Source organism: Dunckerocampus dactyliophorus, chromosome 8, assembly GCF_027744805.1.
Source record: "Dunckerocampus dactyliophorus isolate RoL2022-P2 chromosome 8, RoL_Ddac_1.1, whole genome shotgun sequence".
NCBI classification, from domain to species: Eukaryota; Metazoa; Chordata; class Actinopteri; order Syngnathiformes; family Syngnathidae; genus Dunckerocampus; species Dunckerocampus dactyliophorus.
In genome coordinates this window covers 18,470,233-18,493,272 of record NC_072826.1, presented here as the reverse complement: position 1 = coordinate 18,493,272, position 23,040 = coordinate 18,470,233, and the positions used below count along the sequence as shown (strand labels likewise).

The 23,040-nt window shown below is 40.3% G+C and overlaps 3 protein-coding genes across 8 annotated transcripts; 1 reads left to right on the top strand and 2 right to left on the bottom strand.

Moving 5' to 3' along the window:
- The first annotated feature begins 233 nt into the window (after window positions 1-233).
- On the top strand, window positions 234-1,425 carry tcta (T cell leukemia translocation altered). Its single transcript, XM_054785450.1, has 3 exons — window positions 234-576; window positions 661-712; window positions 781-1,425. Exons 1-3 carry the CDS (start codon window positions 366-368, stop codon window positions 821-823), a joined length of 306 nt encoding a protein of 101 aa, XP_054641425.1. The 5' UTR covers window positions 234-365; the 3' UTR covers window positions 824-1,425.
- On the bottom strand, window positions 944-14,276 carry glyctk (glycerate kinase). 5 transcript variants are annotated; one of them, XM_054785447.1, is made up of 7 exons: window positions 10,653-11,943; window positions 10,503-10,542; window positions 6,334-6,392; window positions 5,592-5,952; window positions 4,282-4,433; window positions 4,032-4,207; window positions 945-2,643 (listed from the first exon to the last, which is right to left on the bottom strand). In XM_054785447.1, exons 4-7 carry the CDS (start codon window positions 5,930-5,932, stop codon window positions 1,768-1,770), a joined length of 1,545 nt encoding a protein of 514 aa, XP_054641422.1. In that variant the 5' UTR covers window positions 5,933-5,952; window positions 6,334-6,392; window positions 10,503-10,542; window positions 10,653-11,943; the 3' UTR covers window positions 945-1,767. The 5 variants fall into 5 exon arrangements, with proteins under 5 accessions (XP_054641424.1, XP_054641422.1, XP_054641419.1 ...); XM_054785444.1 differs by lacking the exons at window positions 10,503-10,542; window positions 10,653-11,943 and adding an exon at window positions 11,955-14,276; XM_054785445.1 differs by lacking the exons at window positions 10,503-10,542; window positions 10,653-11,943 and adding an exon at window positions 13,656-14,276.
- A 1,500-nt stretch (window positions 14,277-15,776) lies between these two features.
- LOC129186326 (PRELI domain containing protein 3B-like) lies at window positions 15,777-22,504 on the bottom strand. 2 transcript variants are annotated; one of them, XM_054784484.1, is made up of 6 exons: window positions 22,402-22,504; window positions 21,423-21,591; window positions 18,058-18,147; window positions 17,672-17,742; window positions 17,469-17,571; window positions 15,777-16,826 (listed from the first exon to the last, which is right to left on the bottom strand). In XM_054784484.1, the coding sequence occupies exons 2-6, from the start codon at window positions 21,558-21,560 to the stop codon at window positions 16,704-16,706; spliced, it is 525 nt and encodes a 174-aa protein (XP_054640459.1). In that variant the 5' UTR covers window positions 21,561-21,591; window positions 22,402-22,504; the 3' UTR covers window positions 15,777-16,703. The 2 variants fall into 2 exon arrangements, with proteins under 2 accessions (XP_054640459.1, XP_054640458.1); XM_054784483.1 differs by having other exon boundaries at window positions 22,345-22,502.
- Window positions 22,505-23,040: the final 536 nt, after the last annotated feature.

The following is a 23,040-nucleotide window of genomic DNA, read 5'->3' as shown; positions in this document are numbered from 1 at the left end:
AATATATATATATTTTGAAAACGTTTTTATGTTTCACATTTTTGGTCTCACATTACTTCATGATGAATCAATTAGACAAACTGCCCAACAATATTGATGAAATGCTACATAATCTTAGTTCCATCACCGTAGCGAATCGAGCAGTAGGAAAATTACGTAAATTACGTCACGCTGTAGCCAACAGTATGGGGATGTGCTACGTAACTACGCATTCATCAACCCCGCGACCGTAACAAACGTAAAAAGTGAAGAAAAATGGCGACCTAGGGGTGGTGGAGCGACCGAGAGGGATGTTTTATCATATTTTAAACATACTCGGGAGTTTACCCGTTTATTAAACAAAAGCTTGACATTTACCATACGTTATGGAGGAACCTTGGGATTTCGAGTTTCTGTCTCGTATCGCTGACAGCTGCTTATCATTTCTGTCGGAATTCGTGGAGGACTGGCTCGCCAACGACATGAGAGTGTCCATATTTAAAATCCTTCTTAGCTGGTTGATTTTTAGTCTTGTAGCAATTCACTTCGCTTGGAAGGTTTATGGGAACACTGTGAATGACATGTATTACAGACAAGGTGAGTATTTCCAGAACATTCCACGACAAACTAATTAGGTAACTAGCATGGTTTGCTTACTTGCTGTTGTCGGTGACGTTCAAGGTAGTGGACAAAACGGAGGCACACCTGACACAACACCTGGACTAGGACGATGGTAGGTGTTCGCACATCACCAAGTAGCCGCCGTTTTTGTCATATAATAGAATTCTGTCATTGTTGCAGGGGGAGCGCAGCGGGAGAACCGTTCAAGACTCATAGAGATTAACAGGACCGTTTTATGAAACTAAGAAGTCCCAGGGACAGTGAATGCACCTTCAGAAATCAGGGTCATCAAGTCCTCACTGGCAAGCACTTGTAAATACACAATTTATTTAAACCCTTGTGTCTCTGATCATTTAACGGTGTCGTTTAAGTCTCTAACATGTTTAAAAGCACAAAACCCAATGTTTGTCGTCTGCAGAGTCTGGTGCTTTATATAGTGGAGCGTAAACTCAGCCAACGTCGGACACAAACGATCTTTATTCACATTACCCATTGGGTGATCGACAGTTAGCTGTACAACCACTTTCAAACTGATGCTCTCCAATGAAAAGCTCTATCTCCATTTTTTTTTTCTTCCAACAACCCTGCCCAGTTCACCCAAATAAAAACCATTTTAATAAATGTTATTTTTTTCCCCCTTCGTCCAAAAAGGACAAAAATTTATTTTATTTGTTAAATCACAGCCATATTTTGAGATGGAATCCAACCCCCAAACACAAATTAAATGTGTTTTTTAATCAAACAAAAATATATATATTTTTGATATATATGACAAAAAACATTAAACACATGTATCTCCAAGTTTGTTTTTTTTCCAAAATAACAGTGCAGTTAGTAGTAATTACTAGTTATAATAACCAAAAGCTACTGAAGTAATGTATACATTATTTCTATACCACATATTACTTCATATAATAGTCATGTCATTGTCATACTTACAGTCCAGCATGATAGTCACTCCATAATAGAATAAATTAGGAGTGGCTTCACAATAACCAATAAAAATAAGAATGCGAAAAAGCAGATTGATCATGGGAGCTTATTTAAAACTTCGATTTTAAAGTGTCTGGTTTTAATACTGAAGGATAAGTTAAACACTTTTACGGAAGCAGAAAAGGATGATAAAATCAAGTAGTTAATCTTTCTGTGTTTTCAAATAAATGGATGTTATTGCGTTTTACTCTGTGGAATAATCAGGACGTGCACATCCATAACGTTGGTGCAGGTTAATCCTGGTACAAGTAAGTTGTGCCCCCCAGAGAGGCGTTTAAAAAAATTGAAGGAATCATTGTTATGAAGGAAGCTGGAGATGTCCAGGCCTTGTCTTTGGGCCTCTTCATGCAGCCCTCCATCCGTGACCGCCCCTGCCGCCTCCGTGGGTCCATCCTGACCGTCCGTTCCGCCGCTCAGGAAGACAGGACCGTGAGGCGGGAGTGGCAAACCTCTCAGCTCCAGTGCCACTCTCATCACCAGCTCCTGGTTCCGACCTCCTTGCCCTTTACCTGTCAGCTCCACGGTGGGCTCCCCCCCCGCCAACACGCAGGTGGTGCCTCCTCCCTGTGAACGGGCCTGCTCCAAGCTCTGCATGGTGCGACGCAGGTCCGCGCTCTCCACTCCCACCTCGGGCCCAAGTTTCAGCACCTTTGCTGTGATCTCAGATGGAGGGTCCTCATGGGAACAGGCGAAGCGTGCCAGGAGGCCGTAAAGATGGGACACCGACCGCACGTCGCCACACACTCCTGGTGACAACACAACAGGATTGAAACCCAATTCTTGTGCACGGTGACCCGCACGCTGGAGGGCGATGCTGTTGGAGCCGATCACAGCATTGAGCACATGCCCCGTCTCGTCCTTTTCAACTTCCTGTCGCGGACGCAGTCTCCCAAGCACGTCTTTCACGGCAGCAGGTGCAGAGTCTAGCAGCTTATAGCGCTCAAGAACAGCCAGCACATCCTCACGCCACACCTGACCGCCCACTGTGGGGCCGCTCGCTATCAGGTCCAGTGGGTCGCCAATCACGTCAGACAGTATCAATGCAACCACCTGTGAAGAAGTGTACACTGAAGCTACAAAAGAAAAAATCATGTATAACCATTTGCGTGCCATTAGTTATTAAAACACAAAAAAGTTTAATATTCACAAATGCATGTTTTATTTTTCTTTACAACATTTTTTCGCATTAAGAAAATACAACTATGTATCTCCAATTTTTTGTAGTTTTTGTCATTATCCAACATAACAAAAAATCTATCCATCCATCAATTTTCTATGCCGCTTAGCCTCACTAGGGTATGCTGGATCCTATGTCAGCTGACTTCGGGCGAGAGGCGGGGTACACCCTGGACTGGACGTCAGCCAACCGCAGGGCACATACAGTATAGACAAACAACCATTCACACTCACATTCATATCCATGGACAATTTTCAAACCCAGATCTGACTGTGTGGCCAACATGCTAACCACTCGGCCACCGTGCGGCCCCACAAAAAAATCTACTTGTGTTAAAAAAAATTTTTCGTCTCAATCAAAACAATAAAAACCTTCTTTTAAAAGTTTTTTCTTTGACCAAAAAACATTTAAAAAATATGAAAAACATCTCCAATGCATTGGTGTATTATTTTACATTTTTTGTAAAAAAAACAAACAAAAAAAAGCACACAACTTCATATGTTTCAGTTTGTTTTTTCATAAAAACAAAACCTGACAATAATAATTTGGAGGCACATTTTTAAACATTTTTTCAAGTACAGTCGTCCTTCGCTACATCGCGGTTCGAACATCACTCCCTCTCTCAATTGCATTTTTTTCAAAAATTAATAAATGATCACTTACTTAAACAACATTGAAAGACCAGAATATGTAGTATTCTGGTCACTAGGCTTCAGTAATATTATATTGGTGAGACATGACACATTACATTATCTTCACACTGCATGCAGTCAGCCGTGACATGTGCGACATGATAGAGTGAAAAAAGTTCTCCTCTTATTCCATGTGAAAGTGGTAAGTTTTTGGCTTCTTACTTTGTCCTTGTTCCCCCACTTTGTTTGAAACAGTTTCTTAAGTTTAGAATTAAATAAATTGGAGAGGCTAGTTAGTTTGGTACCTTGCTATGCTAGCGTCTCTTAATGCAGTGATCCCGGAGCCTGCGCAATGTGGCGTTAACGAGGAATAATCGGAGTGTAAAGGTGACTATAGGAGTGTTATTTCATGTCTACAGGGTTCTAATAATGTTAAAACCCATATTTAGAAAGCCATAAACATGTTTTCTATGCTCTAACTACAAACATATTCAGTTTATTAATCTTAAATGACCTTATCACGGTCAGGTCTGGAACCAATTAACCGCGATGAACGAGGGACGACTGTATTCAGTTTGATGTGTGGACAGAGTCAGATATGAGAATAAACAGAGAAAAGGCTGACTTACCTGAGCAGGATGAGCACGCTTTGCAAGTCCACCACCTTTTAACACGGAGAGGGCACGTCGCACCGTGTTCAGCTCCTGAATGGTGGCACCAGCCGCCGCCAGTTTGCGAGTGACATCCAATTTCTCTTGCAGCGTTATTGGAGGGATGGGAGCAGGTAACAATGCAGAACCCCCACCTGGAGGGGTTAGTCCAGTTTGAGTAAGGGATGATACACCTGATGTATCCACAGTGGAAAAAAAAGACGTTTACCTGAGATGAGCACAAACAGCAGGTCTTTGTCTGTGAGTGTACTCGTTAACTGGGCGATGCACTCGGCCGCCTTCATGGAGTCACTGTCAGGCAGGTTGTGTTGAGCGCCTTCCATGACTCTGATGCGGCTGCTTTCTTTTAACAGCAGATGCCTACCATGACAGCAAGGGTCTTTATTGCTTCTACAGTTGTGTCAAGCTCTCACACTGTTATTCTATAACAATTAAAACAAATCTTTTCATCTTTAAACGACCATCATCACCTGTGCTACTCATCAACACTAGGGGGCGTTTCCTCCCCACAATTTTCTCATAATATGCCACTTTATTCTTGCAATACTGCAATTTCTTACAAATTTATTCCAAAAAAAGACTACCGGTACTACTTTTTTTTTAAATGTAAAATTGGGATATCTAATACCCCCTCATAATTTTCCGACTTTATTTTTATAATCTTTTGACATTTTCCCCCTCATAAACTTACTTTATTTTCATAAAATTATGAGTTTTTTTCATAATCTTATTAATTTTTTAAATAAAACGATGACTTTATTTCCTCATAATCGTATGACTTTATATTCGCACACAATCACGTTTTTCCTCATAACATTTACAACTTTTAACAACTTTATTTTTGAAGAATTACAGCATTTTTCCCTCATAATCTTACAACAGTTTTGTAAAATTCCGACTTCTTTCTTCATAATCATGACTGTATTTTTGCAAATTTAGGTTTTAACTTTATTTTCTTAAAATGACAAACTTATTTCCTCAAAATCATACAACTCTATTTTCACAAAATTAAGATGTTTCTTCCCCTCATAATCTTACAAAAGTAGGACGTTCTTTACCTCATAATTTTTTTAACAAGTTCGTCAAAATAATTTTTCCCCATAATCCTACAACTTTTTCATAAAATTATGACTTTTTCCTCATAATCTTGCAACTTAATTTCCTCAGTCTTACTTTATTATCACAAAATTAAGACATTTTCATTCATAATGTTATGACTTCATTGTCGTAATCTTACACATTTTTTCCTTTATAAATTTACAAATGTATTTTCGTAAAAAACACAACTTCCCCATCATAATCTTATGTTGTTGAAATGATTTGCTCCAATTGTGTGTGTACATGGTGTGATGCATGAAGACATAAAATAGTTTTGCTGCACTGTCTGAGCTCCAGAACCAATTTTCAGTCGTGTAGTAATATTACAATTTTATTCTTGTAAAATGATGACTAATATCATTTTCTGGTCCGGGGTTGTTGCTACTCGTAGTTGTAGTATGTGGTGTTGCTTTTTCTTACTCTTTGCCGTGCTGCCTTAAAGTCTGCTGGATGCCGTGTGGTACGCTGATGACTCCTCCCACCAGGTGATCTCCCACAATCCTCTCTGCCTCGGTGGCCATGCCCAGCACGGCTTTGCCAAAGCCCACCACGTGCACGTTGTTTTGGAGGAGGAATTTGCGGCCTCCGATGATGACCGAGTCGTTTTTCCGCTGCAAACCATACCGGACCACCACGTCCGGCTGCACGGCCTCCACCGCCGCCATAAACACCTCGCGTGCTCCGTAGTCCAGTGACATGTTCCTCCTTCCGAGCAGAGCCACAAACACTGGAGGTCGGCACAGAGAAAGAAGACGTGCCATTGACGCCTTAATGGAATTGCCTGAGAGGGAAAAAACAGTCATGGTTTTAGTTTTCAGTGCAGAGGGGCAACCTTTTCCACCAGGCTAATGATGAAGGATAAGACACTGAACTGATTGTGCTGTACATTAACACAACCCTGCAGAAAGTGATCACAGAAAACACTTCAAAGTCTAAATAAGAGCACCTGTGTCCTAGCCAATAAGCAGTGTAGTTTTACATATGTAATCAATCTTGCAACAGTGAAATACTACTTCCTGAATCGTCCTACCTGCGAAAGGTGCAATTTGGATTCAAAAACAATGGCAGCCCGCTGCGTGTTTCACCTTTGCAGCGTTTCAAAAGTCTGATCAAAGACAAAAAGAGTTGTGTACTCTGCATGTAATGATTGACTTGGACTTACCGCATTGCTAGCGTCGCAGTGACACTCCCCTTCTCTTCATTCGTCACATTGTATTGCTGCTGCACGACACAAAATAATGACAATAATTGTTAGCTTGAGCTCAGTGATGACAGCCAAACAGAATGTGAAAACTACTCATTTAAAATGGTGCTTGTATGGTTTTATGCATAGAAGAACAAAAGGAGGCGTGTTGGTAAACTACTCCATGTATTGATTGATTGATTGATTAAAGTTTAACGACACTATCAACACAAAGTGTCATGTAGGTGTCTGGACCTTAATATGTGAAGTTATTAATGACAAAACTTGTTTCTCAGGGGTGTAATCTATCAATTTAAAAAGGAAGTAGAGCTTGTAAGATAGAAAATGTGATCTACTTTTCCGGGAAAAATTCCCTACTCTTTTCGAACAGAGAAGCAGGTTTTTTCTTTATAGCAGGCTTTTCTTTATACGGGACCGACGGCTTAAAGTCTCCTCTGTAAGACTAGATACTGAATAAAATGCACTGCCAAAGGGCCTGTTCCCATTATCTAAAACCTAATAAAAAGATTTATTTCTTTAAGAAACTCTATGATGCATGATCGCGAAACTTCGCTGAACAAGGTTTTCAGATCAGGAACATTATAAAAATTGACACGGATGTGAGCAAACTCAATGCATTCAAGAAGAATATGTTTAACTGAGAGTGTACAATTACATGATATACAACGGGGAGGATTTTCTGCTGCAAGTAAATACTGTAGGAGTGTGATAAGTGTGAATGACCAATTCGAATACGAGTGAGCACGTTTTCCCGTCGCTTTGCTAACGGGATTGTAGTATGTGGTTCGATTATAGGCTGATGTTGGTAGAGTTTATTACCGGGATTTATATCCCATGACGCTTGCCACTTTATTTTTATGTAGTCCTTAATCTTTGGTTTTAGGTCTGTATAGGGTATCTTCATTTCTGTTACAAACTACTCCATGTAAAAAAGCAGCAAGAAATAATATAATAACATCCATCCATACATGTTCTATGCTGCTTATCCTCATTAATGTCACGGGGGTATGCTGGAGCCTATCCCAGCTGACTTCGGTCAAGAGGCGGGGTACACCCTGGACTGGTCGGCAGCCAGTCGCAGGGCACATATAGACAAACAACCATTCCCACTCACATTCATACCTATGGACAATTTAGAGTCGCCAGTTAACCTAACATGCATGTTTTTGGAATGTGGGAGGAAACTGGAGTACCTGGAGAAAACCCACGCACGCACGGGGAGAACATGCAAACTCTACACAGAGATGCCCAAGCTGAGATGTCTTCCCGATCTCCAGACTGTGAGGCCAACATGCTAACCACACAGCCACCGTGCGGTCCTATATAGTAATAATATACAGTAGATATGATAAAATAAATATAATTATATTGTATTTTATATCATATATATTTTATAGTATATATTAAAAATATATATTATTTTTTATTTTAATTTGATAATTAAATATAACATTAAAATAAAAAATAGTTACATTATATTTTAATATAACATACAGTAAATATTTTTAATTTTTATATTTGTGATAAAATACTATTTATTTTATCATATTTATATTGTTATATTTATATTTATATTGGCACAGTGGCCGAGTGGTTAGCATGTTGGCCACACAGTCAGTTTGCATGTTCTCCCCGTGCGTGTGTGGGTTTTCTCCGGGTACTCCAGTTTCCTCCCACATCCAAAAACATGCATGTTAGGTTAATTGGAGACTCTAAATTGTCCATAGGTATGAATGACTGTTTGTCTATGTGTCCTGCGATTGGCTGGGACCAGTCCAGGGTGTACCCCGCCTTTTTGACACTAAAAAAATCCAAACAAATTCTACCCATCAATCTGGATTATTTCATTACAAAACTTAAGGTTAAAAATGAAATAAATAAGTTCATGTTACTTTATGATCAGTGCAAATTACCTTATGTGTAATCTTACCAGAATTTGTCAAGGAAAAAAAATGTCAATCAACGTTTAACAAAATAAATAAAAAGTCTCAATCCTACATGGTTAAAGCTGTTTTCAGAGCGTTGTAAAATATAAAGTCGTATTTTGGGGGCAGGTGCAAGGTTGCTATGCAAAGAAGAAAGCTATTTTTTTAAAAAACAAATTGTAATCTTAGAAGATTGTTTATTCCCATGGGGAAAAAAAAGATCATAACTCTTAGGATACATGTTGGACAAAAATAAAGTTGTGTTTTTAAACATTGTCATCCTATTATGTTTTTTCTCAAATAACTGTACTACAGCAGCAAGAAATGTGACACCTAAAATTATGGGGTTTTTTTTAAATGTCATTTTAATATTATATATTCTTAATAATTATTATGTGTTTGTTAAAATTACGTACAAAAAAATTCTAATGACAAAAAGTGCAATTGTACATAAGGACATAGATACACTTATTATTACACATTTATTTTATGACAAGTGCAAATTGTGAGGCGCTTTTTCATTTCAAAAATTGTAATTGTGCTGCTAAAAATTCAAATTTCGGCTTCTTTAAATATTTGAGGTCATGTGGTTTGTCAAACTTTTTACATCAAATACCAATTCATAAATATTTTCCTTAGTAGTTGCAGGTAACTGGCTTGTGGGCAAGTTCGACATTAATATTTTAGCAGGGTAAAGTTTTATTTTTATTTAATTAAGGTGAGAAGCACTGTCATCCGGGAGAAGCTCGGAGTAGAACCCCTGCCCCTCCGCATTGAGAGGAGCCAGATGAGGTGGCTCAGGCATCTGGTCAGGATGCCTATCGGACGCCTCCCTGGGGAGGTGTTCAGGGCACGTCCAACCGGTTGGAGGCCTCGGGGAAGAACTAGGACACGTTGGAGAGAATATGTCTCCCAAGTGGCCTGGGAACGCCTCGGGATCTGCCGGGAGGAGCTGGATGAAGTAGATGGGGAGAAGGAAGTCTGGGTTTCCCTGCTTAGGCTGCTGCCCCCACGACCCGACCTCGGATAAGCGGAAGAAGACTGATGGACGGATGAAAACCTTTACACACACATTTGTGGATAAAAACGTAGTGCTGCTGTACTGATCATGAAACTTGTTTTGTGCCGCCACACCGAGTTTTGCACTACCTCAAATTCAGACTCCACTTCACTGACTTTTTATTAAAGGGACTGTTTGCAACTGGCTCAAAATGACAGCACCAGATCTTGGCAAAAGCTCCTGCACGATGTTCGTTACCTGGGGCGCAGTTTACATGTTCCGAGGAGGAAAAGGGCGGAAATAATGCTTGAAACACGTTCAAAAGTTATCGCCCTCTAGGCAGCTTTGTCACTGTTGCAAATGGTCATTAAACAGTTAAATAAATAAATGTGGTTTATTAAATAAATAAGATAGTTGAGAAGTTTATGCTACGGGGGGCGGCATGGCTCAGGTGGGAGAGTGGTCGTCTCCACACATGAAGTTCGATCCTCCGTCCTCCCGTGTCGAAGTGTCCATGGGCAAGATACTGAATCCCCAGTTGCTCCTGATGCTGCGTCATTAGTAGGCAAATGTGCTGGCAGTGTCAAAGCTCTTTGAATGCCTTGGAGGTGGAGAAGCGCTATAAAAGTGATACACCATTTACCATTTAAATAAAATCCGCGATTTGGGTCACCGCGTCTCATTGAAGGGTGATGATGGGTAATCTAAATGAAATTACAGGCGTTCCTGGTTGTATCTCGAGTTTGTGAACTTACTTAAGACCAATGCAAACATAATGAACGTGTAACTGTTCACTGCTGTTCATTTGCAGAGCTATACACAAAGGTAGCCAAGTACACAAACTATAAGCTGTTACAACACAGGTAAGGTAACAAAGACAACATCCAAATTTACACCTTTTGGTGTGCATTTTTGGATTTGGCTGCTAACACGTCATCATTTGCACTGTACTGTCGCCATGATTCTTATTTGAGCTGAACGACCCATCTTTTAGCTAAAACGTCACTCGTCAGACATAATGGTTGCATTTTTATTCAACTTGAGCGGCTGTAGGATAATATTGTTTTATTAACCTCTTGGCTGAGTGAGTAAATATTTATTACAAGTAGATTTTAGAATAATGCTTCATTAAACAATTAGCTAAGTAGATGGGCAACTGTTTTAAGTATGTCAAAGGTCAAACAGAAATAGTGCGAGCTCACACATGGTGTACAAACAGCGAAGGCCAGCCGGGACCAGCAGCTAGATATGGGAACAAAAACAAGTCAGTAGGCCTTGAGACAGACTGGGAAAGTACGTGCTATTTGTGCAAGAAAAGTGTCAACAAGTCAGCAAAAAGCGCCGACTATCACCTGCTGGCGTCACAACTTTGTCAAAGAACCCGGGACACAGTTATCTGGGGAGACACTGGCGCCAATGGTCTGAGGAAAACAATTACAAAAAGGCAGAGGGGACTAGCGATCAGGGCGGCTCTCGCTCCTTCTGGTCAGGAAGCCACAGGAGGACATTAGGAGGGACAGCTAGCCCAGATAGTCGAAGAATGTGAAATTATTCTATCTGATTCATATTTCAATACATTTTGTAAAGAAAAAAAAACACGTAAGGGGGAGGTGAAATTGACTTAATTAATTTTTTAAAGTGGTCCGTTTGACCGTTAGTAGGTTGCGGAGAATTTCATCTCCAACAGCGGCTTACATGACAAGGACGTCCAAAGAAGTTACACAGAAACATAAAAAATAACGCCAAGATGAGGAGCGGCCATGTTTCACCCACGGCTATGTACAGAACAGTACTTGTTTGCGTAGTAAACATCCAAGTGACGGATGTTGTGGTGCGTTTCAGACAAATATAAATTCGGGAAATTTATGTTGTCTTTCACCATTATTTTGTAAAATGTACTAAAAAGTGACCAAGGATGGTCATTTTAGCATGTCTAATGTAATACAACGCTAAGCGCTAACCAACACACATACTGAGGACATCAAACATGTAATTGCTTCTTTTCAGTGCATTGTTGCCTTCTTCCCATTGCTCCGGAACGCAGCATGATTCTTCTTCTTTTGGTTTAATGGTGGGTTGCAACCATGACTTCAAAAGGTGCATACCTGCACCTGCTGTACCAGAGCATGCAACATGGGCAATGTAACGTATTTTATATTAATTCAGATAATGAGAGAGAGAGGAAAATACTACTACTAATAATAATAGTAATAATCTATATTCTATTATACAGTCCTGTGTCCTTCAAATACTCTATCACCGCCCTCTGTGTATCTCTAACCCCCTCATCAACTGATCCTAAAATACGCTCAATGCGCCATTCCTTTCCTACCTTAGGGCTCTGTCACACCTTGACGATTTAGTCAGCGTACGCCAACATATGAAAATTTGGCCAATACGCTGGCGTACATCGAATAAGTTATGTAAGTTTTGTATAAGTTAAGAGCACGCTGAAGCACGCCGGCATACGTCGTAGTACGTCCAAGTCGTCCAAAAATTTTGTGTATGCACAAAACTTTTCGACGTATGTCAACGTATGATTCATACGTCCCGCATACGCGGGCAATAAGTTATGCGATTGTTGACAGCCGTTCACACACGTTATTTGTAAGTTACGCACAAGTCATAATACATCAAGATAATACCAAGCGTACCTTTGCCTTCTTGTCCACTCTCCGGTAGTCAGTTTTCTTGATGTCCAAGAGGATGGTGTTCTCACGAAGGAAATCACACATAAGCTGCTCCTCTTGGACACTGAAACAAAACTGTGTCTTCTTGGCTCTCTTCTTGGCAAGGGTTGGCTGAGAGGAGATGGAGGCCACTGGGGAAGCAGCTTCCAATACCATTGACGATAGAACCTGCGTCATCTCCATCAGAGTGAGAGTGGGAGGCTGTGGGTGGTGATGGATCCTTCTTATGTCCACGTCCTCGCCCTCGGCCTCCGTCACTGCCCTGATACTTCGAAATTTTCTTCGGCATGATGGTAATGTTGACACTGCGATGTCTAGTGAGGTTATGATTTGAGTCATCAAGTGGCAGCCTTTTTATAGGCTACGGCACGTGATCGTCGGCCATACGCTGCCGTGCGGTTTGCATAAGTTAGACTGGCGTTGGGCATAAGTTGTGAACGCCGGCAACACGCTATGCTGGTTGGTATAAGTTGTCTATAAGTTATAGAAACGTTCTATATAAGTTACTAATACGTCATGTATACGTCGAACTCGTTACGAATACGCTATGTATACGCCCAAAATTGAAAAAAACGTCGACAGTTCAACATATGCCATCAAAATGATCACGTTGGGCATGCGCTGGCTAAATCGTCAAGGTGTGACAGGGCCTTTAGTGATCCTTTCCTTTAGCTTTACACGCTTTCCCTATATTTCTTGCAGTGTTGCAATATGTTCCACATTTTCTATATTTTTACACTACATACATACTGTAGTTTTCACATTTGCATTTACCGACCAAAAACATTGTTTTATTTAACCTACAGTAGTTTTTCCTCATCACCCATTGTGCATTGATAGATTTTTGTACTCTGTAATATTTCCTTCCGCTACTATCCCCGTCCCACCTGCTTTGCCATTTCTCCATCATTTGTTTTTTGATAATTGCCTTTACTTCACCTTTACCAGCAGGTACATTTATAATGTCCGTCATTCTAATCCCTCTTTTAGCAATTCTATCTGCTCCTTCATTCCCACACATATATACTATAATATCAGGTGTTTTCCCAGGTTCTGTTATAGATTTATGTTATGTATAAGTTCTTGTCCGTTTAATATTAAGCTTCTTGCATTCAATTGTAAGATGGGGAGTACAATTATGAATTTAATTAAAGTACTGAGAGCCTGCATCATTCTGTATAGTCAAAATATTGTGTATTTCTTCTGCTTTCAGGTCCTTGTGTGGTTTACAAATTGTTCTGCAGCTTCCACAACTGTTTTGATACTGTCACTTTTCCTTTCTTGCCTTAAAGCCACATTGATAACATTGCATATAAAGGCTACAAAGTTCTTTTTCTTAATAACTAAGGTGTCTTCTGCTATTGCACACTTATGGTTACATTTCTGTTGGGGGGCAGGCCATGCTAATTGAGATCTTCTATGGCCTGATCTCTGAGGAAGTCCTACTGCATGTCCTGTATGGTCAATACGAGTTTCCTGAGCCTCTATTGGTTTATTATGGTTAATTTCACATACACCTATGTTCTTCACTGCTTCAGCATATGATACCTTATTCTATTTTATATATTTGCACTTATTTGGCATGTCTTTGGACAGTTGCAACATTTTAGCTTAGCATCGCTAGCACACTTCCAATAATCATGTCGTCAACCACATTTTACACACCTTTGCCTCCATTGGCATTGCTGTGCTGTGTCCCATTCTCTGACATTTTAAGCATCTTAGTGGTTGTGGGAGGTACTCCTCACCCTGAAAATCATACACCCTTGACGTAGCTCAGCCGGAATTGGCTTTTCCAAAAACAACTAGTAAAGACAAACAGTCACTCCTTCTCTACCGGTTTGGAGTCCTTTAACCTATATTATTTTGCCACCTCTGACTCCTGATTTGCTTCTGACCATGATTGTTTCCTTGCCATTTTTACCTGTGTATATTCCATCTCATCTGCCCCCTTCATCACTACCATCATCTGAACTACAGCCCATTGTTACACTCACGGTACAGTTTGGTTACACCCGAACTTCAGCTCTCTCCTCGTATGTCTTTTGGTTTTATACTGTAGGTCGGGGCGTACAGGTCCCGTTGTACGGGCCCGTATAGGCCGTCGGCCGAGATCTATGCAGTCCACTTCCTGCAACTCGGCTCCTCTCAAAAATCAAACCTCACAAATAAAAAGTCAAAACTTCTTGCATTCCTTATTTCGGCCTCTTCATTTCCCTGAAAGTCACCGGTCCACGCAGCATGATTTTTCTGCTTCTGCGTCCCCTGGCATTGCCTTTCGGTTAATCTTGGGTCTGTAAAGTATCATAAAGATGCATTACTGCCACCTGCCTGCACAGAGTGGAATTTCAACAACAGTGGGGAAGCGCTTACTTTTTTGGGCAGAATTATAAAGATTTTAACATTTGCCAGCTGTAAATTAATCACTTAAAATAAACAATATTATATTCTTCAATACATGTACATTCGATTCCATCCATTTGCTTCCGCTTATCTGGGTCCAGGTCACATGGCCAGCAGTCTCAGTTAGGAAATCCAGACTTTCCAGTCTCCGGCCACCACTTCCTGTTCCAACAGGAGACATCGAGGCATTCCCAGGTACTGTTCCCAACTTCCACGCACAGTTGAAGAGATGGGTCAACCGAGACAGTTCCTTAAAATCCAGAGCCTTGAGAAATTCAGAGCGAAACTCATCTGCCCTGGAGCTTTGCCACTGAAGAGTTTTTTTTACTACCTTCAATACTTCAGTCACGGTGATGGAAGGAATTGAGAAGTGGAACTGAGAAGGACCACCGTCCAACTATATCCTCAGTTGAGGTCAGCAGGCCTCCGTCCGCACTGTAAACGGTGTGGACTGGGCACCGCTTCCCCTTTCCATGGCATTGGATGGCTTGCCAGAACCTCTTCGAGGCCGACTGAAAATTGTGCTACCCATCACCAGGTGGTGATCAGTTGACAGCTCACCCTCTCTCTTCACCCATGTGCCCAAAACATGTGGACACAGGTCTGATGATACGATGACAAAGTGTATCATAGACCTGTGGCCTAGGGTGTCCGAGTGCCAGGTAAACTTATGGACATCCTTATGTTCGAACACGCAGGTTGTTTTGGACAAACTGTGGTTCACACATAAGTCCAATAACATCACACTGCACGAGTTCAGATCAGGGAGGCTGTTCCTCCCAAACACACTCCTCCTCCTATACTGCCTACATGGGAGTTGAAATCTCCCAGTAGAACTACTGAGTCAGCCACGAAGGCTGGGTACTCTGAGCTGCCGTTTGGCGTGTAGGCACAAATAACAGTCAGGACCCTTTCCTCAACCTGAAGGCATAGGGAATTGACCCTCTCTTTCACTGAGGAGGAGTCCTACAGAAAGGAACCAAGCCAGGGGGGTATTAATAAGCCCACACCAGCTCACCACCTCTCCCCTGCAGAAACCGCAGAGTAGAACAAGGTCCAGGTCCTCAAGGTGGTCGGTTCCAGAACCTAAACTGTGGGTCGAGGTGAGTCCAACTATTTCTAGTTGGAATATCTCTCACTCAGGATCAGGCTCCTTCCCCACTAGGGAAGTGATGTTCCATCTCCCAAGAACCAGATTTGGCCGCTGAAGATCAGGTCGCCCATGAGGCGCCCGCCCTCTACTGCCACCCAACTCGTATTGCACCGAAACCTTACGTTTGCACTTGAAGGTGGGTGGGTCTACAGTGGGGCGATTCAATGAGGCTTTTTTCAGGCTTTCAATTAAACAAGAAAAATAAAGGGCTGACAACGGCATTCTACAAAAAAAGTCATCAAAAAGTTTTATTATATTGCCACATTCTGGAGTTAGTGTGACCACTTCATTTTACAGAGGCACAAGTTACAATTTCTAGGATGTATTCTGAATAAATATCTGTCTTTACATTGAAAGAAATACACCAAGAAATAAAACTAATCCCCTATCACCGTCCGAAAACCTTCATGTACTTCAAATATTCACACTCCAACAGCTCTCTCTGAATGTGCACAACTGCGATTTGTTTAGAAGTGCAAATAAAAGAAAGACAGAAGCAGAGGAGCAGCAAAAGATGTTGAAGTACAGTACGTAGTCATGTAACCATTCTACTCTCTAGATATCAATTTGACACATCATCAGCAACATAATGATCCCTTCATACAACTTAAATATAGCCCTATTTCTTAAATACCTACAATAATTTATATTTCAAGCTTATTTACTGAAGCCCAGTACAGAATGTTCATAATGAGGTCTCTGAAAAGTGTTGAAGAGGTGATTCCAACACCAAAAAAATAAAATAAAATATGTTGTGCTATTATCGATTCTGTCCTCTGACATACTGAACCATTCCCATATGAAACCCCTTCCATGTTGGGAACGTCTATTGATAAACTCCATATTTGAAATTATGTCCATATATGAATGGATGCACTTCCATATATGACTGTGATCATGGCAATGCATCTCCGTGTGGTCCATCAGTGTTAAATGAATTCCTGACAACAGCACTATTGCTGGTTGTGGTGAGAGTTTGGCACTGTTTTTAAGAGTGTCCACACGTAACACAGCTACATGTTCCCAGCATGCTGTCCCCTGAGTGTTCTTCCCCCTAGGAGCCCACCACTGACTGCTGCCACGATGGAGCTTTGAAGTAACACACAAGAAGCACCAGATCAGCTTCTTTGGTGGACAAATAGGAGGCAGCGTAGGTGTCATTGGTCAGAGATGGTGGCGGCGGCCATGGGGGCGCTGCGCATCGTCCCACGCGCCGTCGCTGCCAGCTCCTCGATTTCAGTGTTGAGTCGCCTGATCACCCACTCCATGGCTTCACGGCCCTAAAAGAGAGATTTAGGCTATGTGTTATATGCAGGGTATGATGCCCACTTTGGATTTTGGAATTTTTTCTGTGATGAAGAACATACTTCCACTTAGTTGCTGGGGACAATTAAGTAAAGAGTTTGGGTTCTCAAAACAATGTGTTCAAAAGATTAATGTGTTTGCATCACAAAAATACCTTCTCAAAAAAAAAAAAAAAAAAAAAAAAAATCAGACCTCACAAAACGCTTGGCGTTATATATCTGTCTCCTGCCATATCCCTGCGCACTGTCGCCTGTGCGTTCATGTGAATGTGATTCACTATGGAACGCATATTGTTTTGAGAAGCCAAACTCTTTACTTAATTGTCCCCAGCAACTAAGTGGAACTACGTTCTTCATCACGGAAATCTGACCAGAATGACTTAGGAGATCAAGTGGGGGGTAAGTCCCTGTTATTGGACTATAATGCTGATGGGGATGTCATACAACTGTCAAAAACACTCTGTGACACTACCCCCTGCTGGCCATTTGAAGCCTTGCATAGTCGGTTGATTGTTACAATAATATTTGATGTTACCACCCGTTAAAGTAGTGTCTTGGAATCGAAGTGCACGCCCCAAACAATATTCCGTAAGACTGTTTTTGTGATGATGTGCTCACCTTTCCTGCATTGGTGGAGATGGTGCTGGCTAAAACCCCCTCCAGGTAGCTGCTGAGACTTACTCCTTTCACAGAGATGATGGCTTCTTGTGTCAGAATTGTTCTAGGAAATTTTAAACCAGATTCTTAAATTGCCATGGGGGGAGAAAATAAAAAAAACAACAGTTCTGTGTGTTTTCATTCATCCGCTCATACAAACTTACTTGTCAGCATCTTCTGGGTGAGGTTTATAGGTTAACTTCTCGTCCACTGACACCATGTTGGTAAAAGTGATCTGCAGTGGGGAGAATAGAATATCATCAAATGTTGCCAGACAAGTCTCAAAACAGCCCAACAAGAACTTGGGCTGTGCGACAAGCAAGTCCTCATTCCACAACTAATAAGAATAAGGCAGGATCATGAGCATTCAAAGTCATAAGGAGTGGATGGAAAAGGTGTTGGTGAGCCACCACTGAAAACTACTACGATAATAATAGTAGTAATAATAATTATAATGATAATATATTATTAATAATAATAAACATTATCTTTGACAGTGCCAGTGAAAACTTATCATTATCATCTGTTAAAGGCAGACTTAAGTACTCACATTTGTGGACTGAAGTTCCAAACTCTTCTGTCGAGGATCAACAACTGAGTGCTCCTCAATGTACGTGCACGTCCGTGTGTTACCAATGAGCTGTTGATGGACAAAGACAAGGATTATGGAGGATGTTTTTGTGCCAAAAATAATATACAGTCGTCCACTTTGCGGTTCGAACATCGCGCCTTCACTCTATTGTGGTTTGTGCAAAATTACTTAATAAAATGATCGCCGTTTTGTGGTTGCCTGCAGCCTGTTATTAGTCAAAAAATATGCATATTTAATTTTTTACGTATTCTTGGCCTAAATTAAGCATTTTTAAGCATAAAATAGCTTAATGAACTAAAATACAAATATAAGGCAGTCAAAGACGGCAATGAAATGTAGTATTCTACACTGGTCACTAGGTGTCACTAGTAAGGTTGACTTGCTCGCTGGAACAACAGGTTTATATTGCAGGTTTGAATGACAGTTGTCCCTTGTTTATTGCGCTTAATTGGTTCCAGCCCCGACCATCCCCCGACCGTGCTTATCGTCCATCCTCACTAAGTTTGTCACTTGATTGATATACAAGACAGCCAGTCTAACATTAATCTGCCATACATACATGTACACTCCGACAATACTGCTAGCTCTGTTTATACCACATTGTGCACCAAATTACGTGCAGGCTGCAGGACCTCTGAAGTGACACGAGAGACGGCCGCCACTTTAACAATAGAAATCTACCGAGCTAACTAGCTAGCCTCCAATTTATTTACCGGTATTCTAAACTAAAAAATTCTAAAGAATAGCTTTGAAACTGAGTGAGGAAGAAGGACAAAGTAAGAAGCCAAAAACGTACCACTGCCACACGGAATGAGAGGACAACTTTTTTTCCACTATGTCATGTCGAACTCTTCATCCATGGCTGATCTAATGCAGGTAATGTCTCATCAATTACTGTCGCCTAGTAGTGACCAGAATACTACATATGACTTGTCTTTCAATATTTTTAGACTAATATTAGGCCATAGTCCACCATAAAACAGCCATCAATTATTTATTAATTAATAAATAATAAATAAATAAATAAACTGATAGAGCGAGGGAGCGATGTTCAAACCATGATGTATAATAATAGTAATAATGTGAGCTACTGTTGTGGCCGCAATCCAGCTAAAACTTAACTGATCCCCGAACGTCAATTCTTGTGCACACATCTAGAAGACAATTATTGTAACACACAAGTACGAGTCTTATTTATTTCTTAAATGGCCTTTTTTCTTTACTTTATTTTCTACTATATTGAGTATTCTACGAGTGTAACGGTGACTATAGGGTGTTATTTCATGTCTTAGAGGGCTCTAATAATGCTAAAAAACATATTTAGAAGGTGGTACCCTGGTTTTCTATGCTCTACTACGTAACTATTTGATGAAATAAGGAATCCTATTTGGCGAAAATTCACTTATCGTGGTCATTGATTTGTTACATTACCATAAAAAAGTTTTTCATTTCGTGACACAGCAGCACGTTGAAAATCAACATGAGAAAAATGTATTGATCTGTCAAAGTCACCAGTCAAGAGGCACTGGTGGTGGTGGGCGGGATCAATGATCTGATTGGTTGAACTTCAACGTAAGCCATGCAACATGCTGTTGTGTCACAAAATAAATCAAATCTGTCATGAAATAAAGAAATAGAGGTTCAATACAAATATTCCGCATTACATTTCACAATTTACTTCAATAAAGTAAAATGTAATACATGATTTTAACCAATGAATTCATATTTTGATTATTTATTTCATTGCCTTTATTTTAAAGAGGATCTTTGTGCCAAATTAAGAAGGTTTAAAGACAAATGAATAATGAAATTAAATTTTCATTCACAAAATTTTAAAATAAATAAATTTCAGCCCATTACAGCCACTTGTTTTTATTTAAAAATGGTTAACTATAGTATCAAATTCTAGGCTAATTACTAAATGTATATACTTTCATTTCACAGGCAGAGGGGAAGAATAAGGTGTGGAGCCCCATTGCAAAAGACTCAACAGGCATTACGTTAGACGCAACATCTGCAAACTGCAAGTTATCCAGGGCACCAGCACCAGCAAAGCAAAGAACACTACATATTTGTGGCAACACCTAAACGTAAATCACAGAGGCATGTCCTTATGTTGACAGTGTTACTAATTAAACGTCCTTATTTTCATTTAGTAGTCTTCTGCTTCTTTGTGTTGAATTGTATTTTGGGTATTATAAGAATTTGGGTTCATGTACAGTATATATCCTGCGTATATCAATGCTCTTATTTCTTATATCGGCCAATATATATCGGCTTTTTTCAGCCCCCAATATCGGTATCGGACCCAAAAATCCCATATTGGTCGGGCTCAAATTGAAATATAATAAAAAGTACTGGTATGTTACTTTTTTGTTACATTTTTATAATAAGAATAATAATAATAATAATAATAATAATAATGTTGCTGCTACTACTACAACTACTACTACCAACACTAATACTACTACTACTACTACTACTACTACTACTACTACTACTACTACTAATAATAATAATAATAATAATAATAATAATAATAATAACCAATGATAAGTAATAGAGTTTAGGTTTTTTTTTTTGTTCATGTGGACAAATCAATGTTTGAGTTCTCATCAAAATTTAGTTTGGGGATATCCTTGGACAAATTAAATTAAAATTCCATATTGATATATCAAAAAGGATAAACACGAAGAAATCCACACCATTGAAAACATTGGTAACAATGACCATAAGCGAGTCAGATAAAGACATCTAATAGATGCACACAGTCTATTTGATTCCAGACAATCAGATTACGTTATCACTGACTGGGGAAGGAATTATAAAGACGGCTATTCATAGACGTTGTCGGAGACGACCAGCACACCCTAAGACGCCCACGCAGAGGTCAGTGCTGAAGAACAGCGGCTGATTGGATAACGTGTGTTCAGACTGATGCATGAACAGGAGCAACAGCATTAGCACACTCGAGCTGGTCATCTTTTCAGAGGTCACAAGGTTCGCGAAAGAAGAGATGGGTGCGAACAAATTTGGAGGCCCCTACATTCTCGTGACCTGTCGGAAAGTTACATCACACGGCGTCATGGGTTGTAGCTTAGCCATGACAAAAATGGCACCCGCTACCATGCTCCAGTCAGAGAGCAAAGACAGAAATAGCCTTGTGGACTAAGGTCAGTCACACTGTGAGGACCACAATAGACACTTTTTATGTTGTTTCCATACACAAACTTTTTTTGCGGTCACATTTTGTTCCTTTTAATAAAATCACATGGCTAAAGCAGTTCATATTAGAGTTCTACACAGTAGGTTTGGACACTCACCGATTTGACGATAGACGGAAGACCCCACTCTGTGCTGAGCAGCCTTTTGCTGCGGAGGCGTCCATGCTGGTCGACACTGCGATCCAAAACGTCCACGCCGACAACGCTGGGATTCATGGGGTTGGGGTATTTCTGCATAGCAGCCTTGGTCACCGTCTCCCATGGGTGGCTATAAAAAACAGACAAAATTAGGAGTGGGGAAAATTAAAATACAGTTACATACACACACTACTACATGTTTCATAAAAAAAAAGATTATTTTTGCAAGTAGTAATATCTCCTAAAATCTAAAAAAAACAACAACCGAAAAATCTAATTTACACACGCTCCCTTACAAATCACCAACACAGGGTGAATAAAGTCCAACAAAATATCGGAATAAGGGTAATTTGTGGAAAAAAACGGATGTCCCGCTACTAAAGACTTGGATCATTGGGTGGTTGTTTCCATGGAGACGTGTGCACGCGCGGACTATGCTGGCTGGTGACGTCACAGACGCAGTGACAGGGAAAATGTAGGGGAAAGGTTGAACCGGCTGCTTACGCAATATCGACGCTGACCTCATTATAATAGACGTTTTTGGAACATTTTACGTCTATTCGTGACATACACGTTACAAGTGTGATCTTACACCCCCAAAAACTTTTGAATTATATACTGGCAACACTAGAAGTCTAGTATGTTAGCATAGGATGCTAACCAGCTAGCTCGATTAGCTAAAGGCAAGTAATTCTGTTTTTATGCTACACTCATTAGCATCGTGTATAAGCCATCCACAACATTGCCACTTTATTATATTACATAATAATGTACTACAGTTTATTGTTTGTTACTGTATAATGGCTAGCGTCGATGCACCCCAGCTTTATGCACATTACATAAGTAGCAATGCGTTATGCTAGCTATGGTAATAATGACTCACTTGAATATGTGTTCAGATGTCCAAATCTTCATGGTGTACCGAGCTGACTTATGATACCTGAGAAAGGATGGAGTGATTCACCGGCGTGACCAGTCGCACTGATGTCTTCGTGATGCCGGGTTCCAGTCAAGACAGCTGTAGGTAGTCCCCTCCCTCTCCCTTCCTGTATGTAGTTGTCACATGTCCAGTATTATGACGCACTTCCGTTTTTCTGCTGCGCTTAAACATGGCGAATGACTGACAGGCAACTGATAACGTAATGAAAATACACTTGCATGACAGCACAGGAAGACGTTTTTTTAAGTGTTAATTTATCAAATAATAACAGTTTAGTTTTGTGTGCGCGTGTGAGGGCGGGGGTGTTAGCCTATATAGCATAAACGTGGTAACCTTGGGTGTTACACAATCTTGCAAGCTGAAGGTTGAAAGCTCTCTGCAACCTTGCAAGGACACAACACACTAGTATGCAATATATACAAGACATGAACAAAAAGAAAAGCAAGAATCCAAAAATGCACAAGCAGCATTTAGGAATAATTTTTTTAAATTAAGTCTTACAAAGTTAAATATTTTATGTAACTTTTAAAAAAATGAATAAAACTTACAAAGTTACATATTTCCATATAAATAGTATGGGTTCAAGTTTGTGCAATCAATGCATATGAGAGGTGTACTATTGTTAATACTACGATAAAT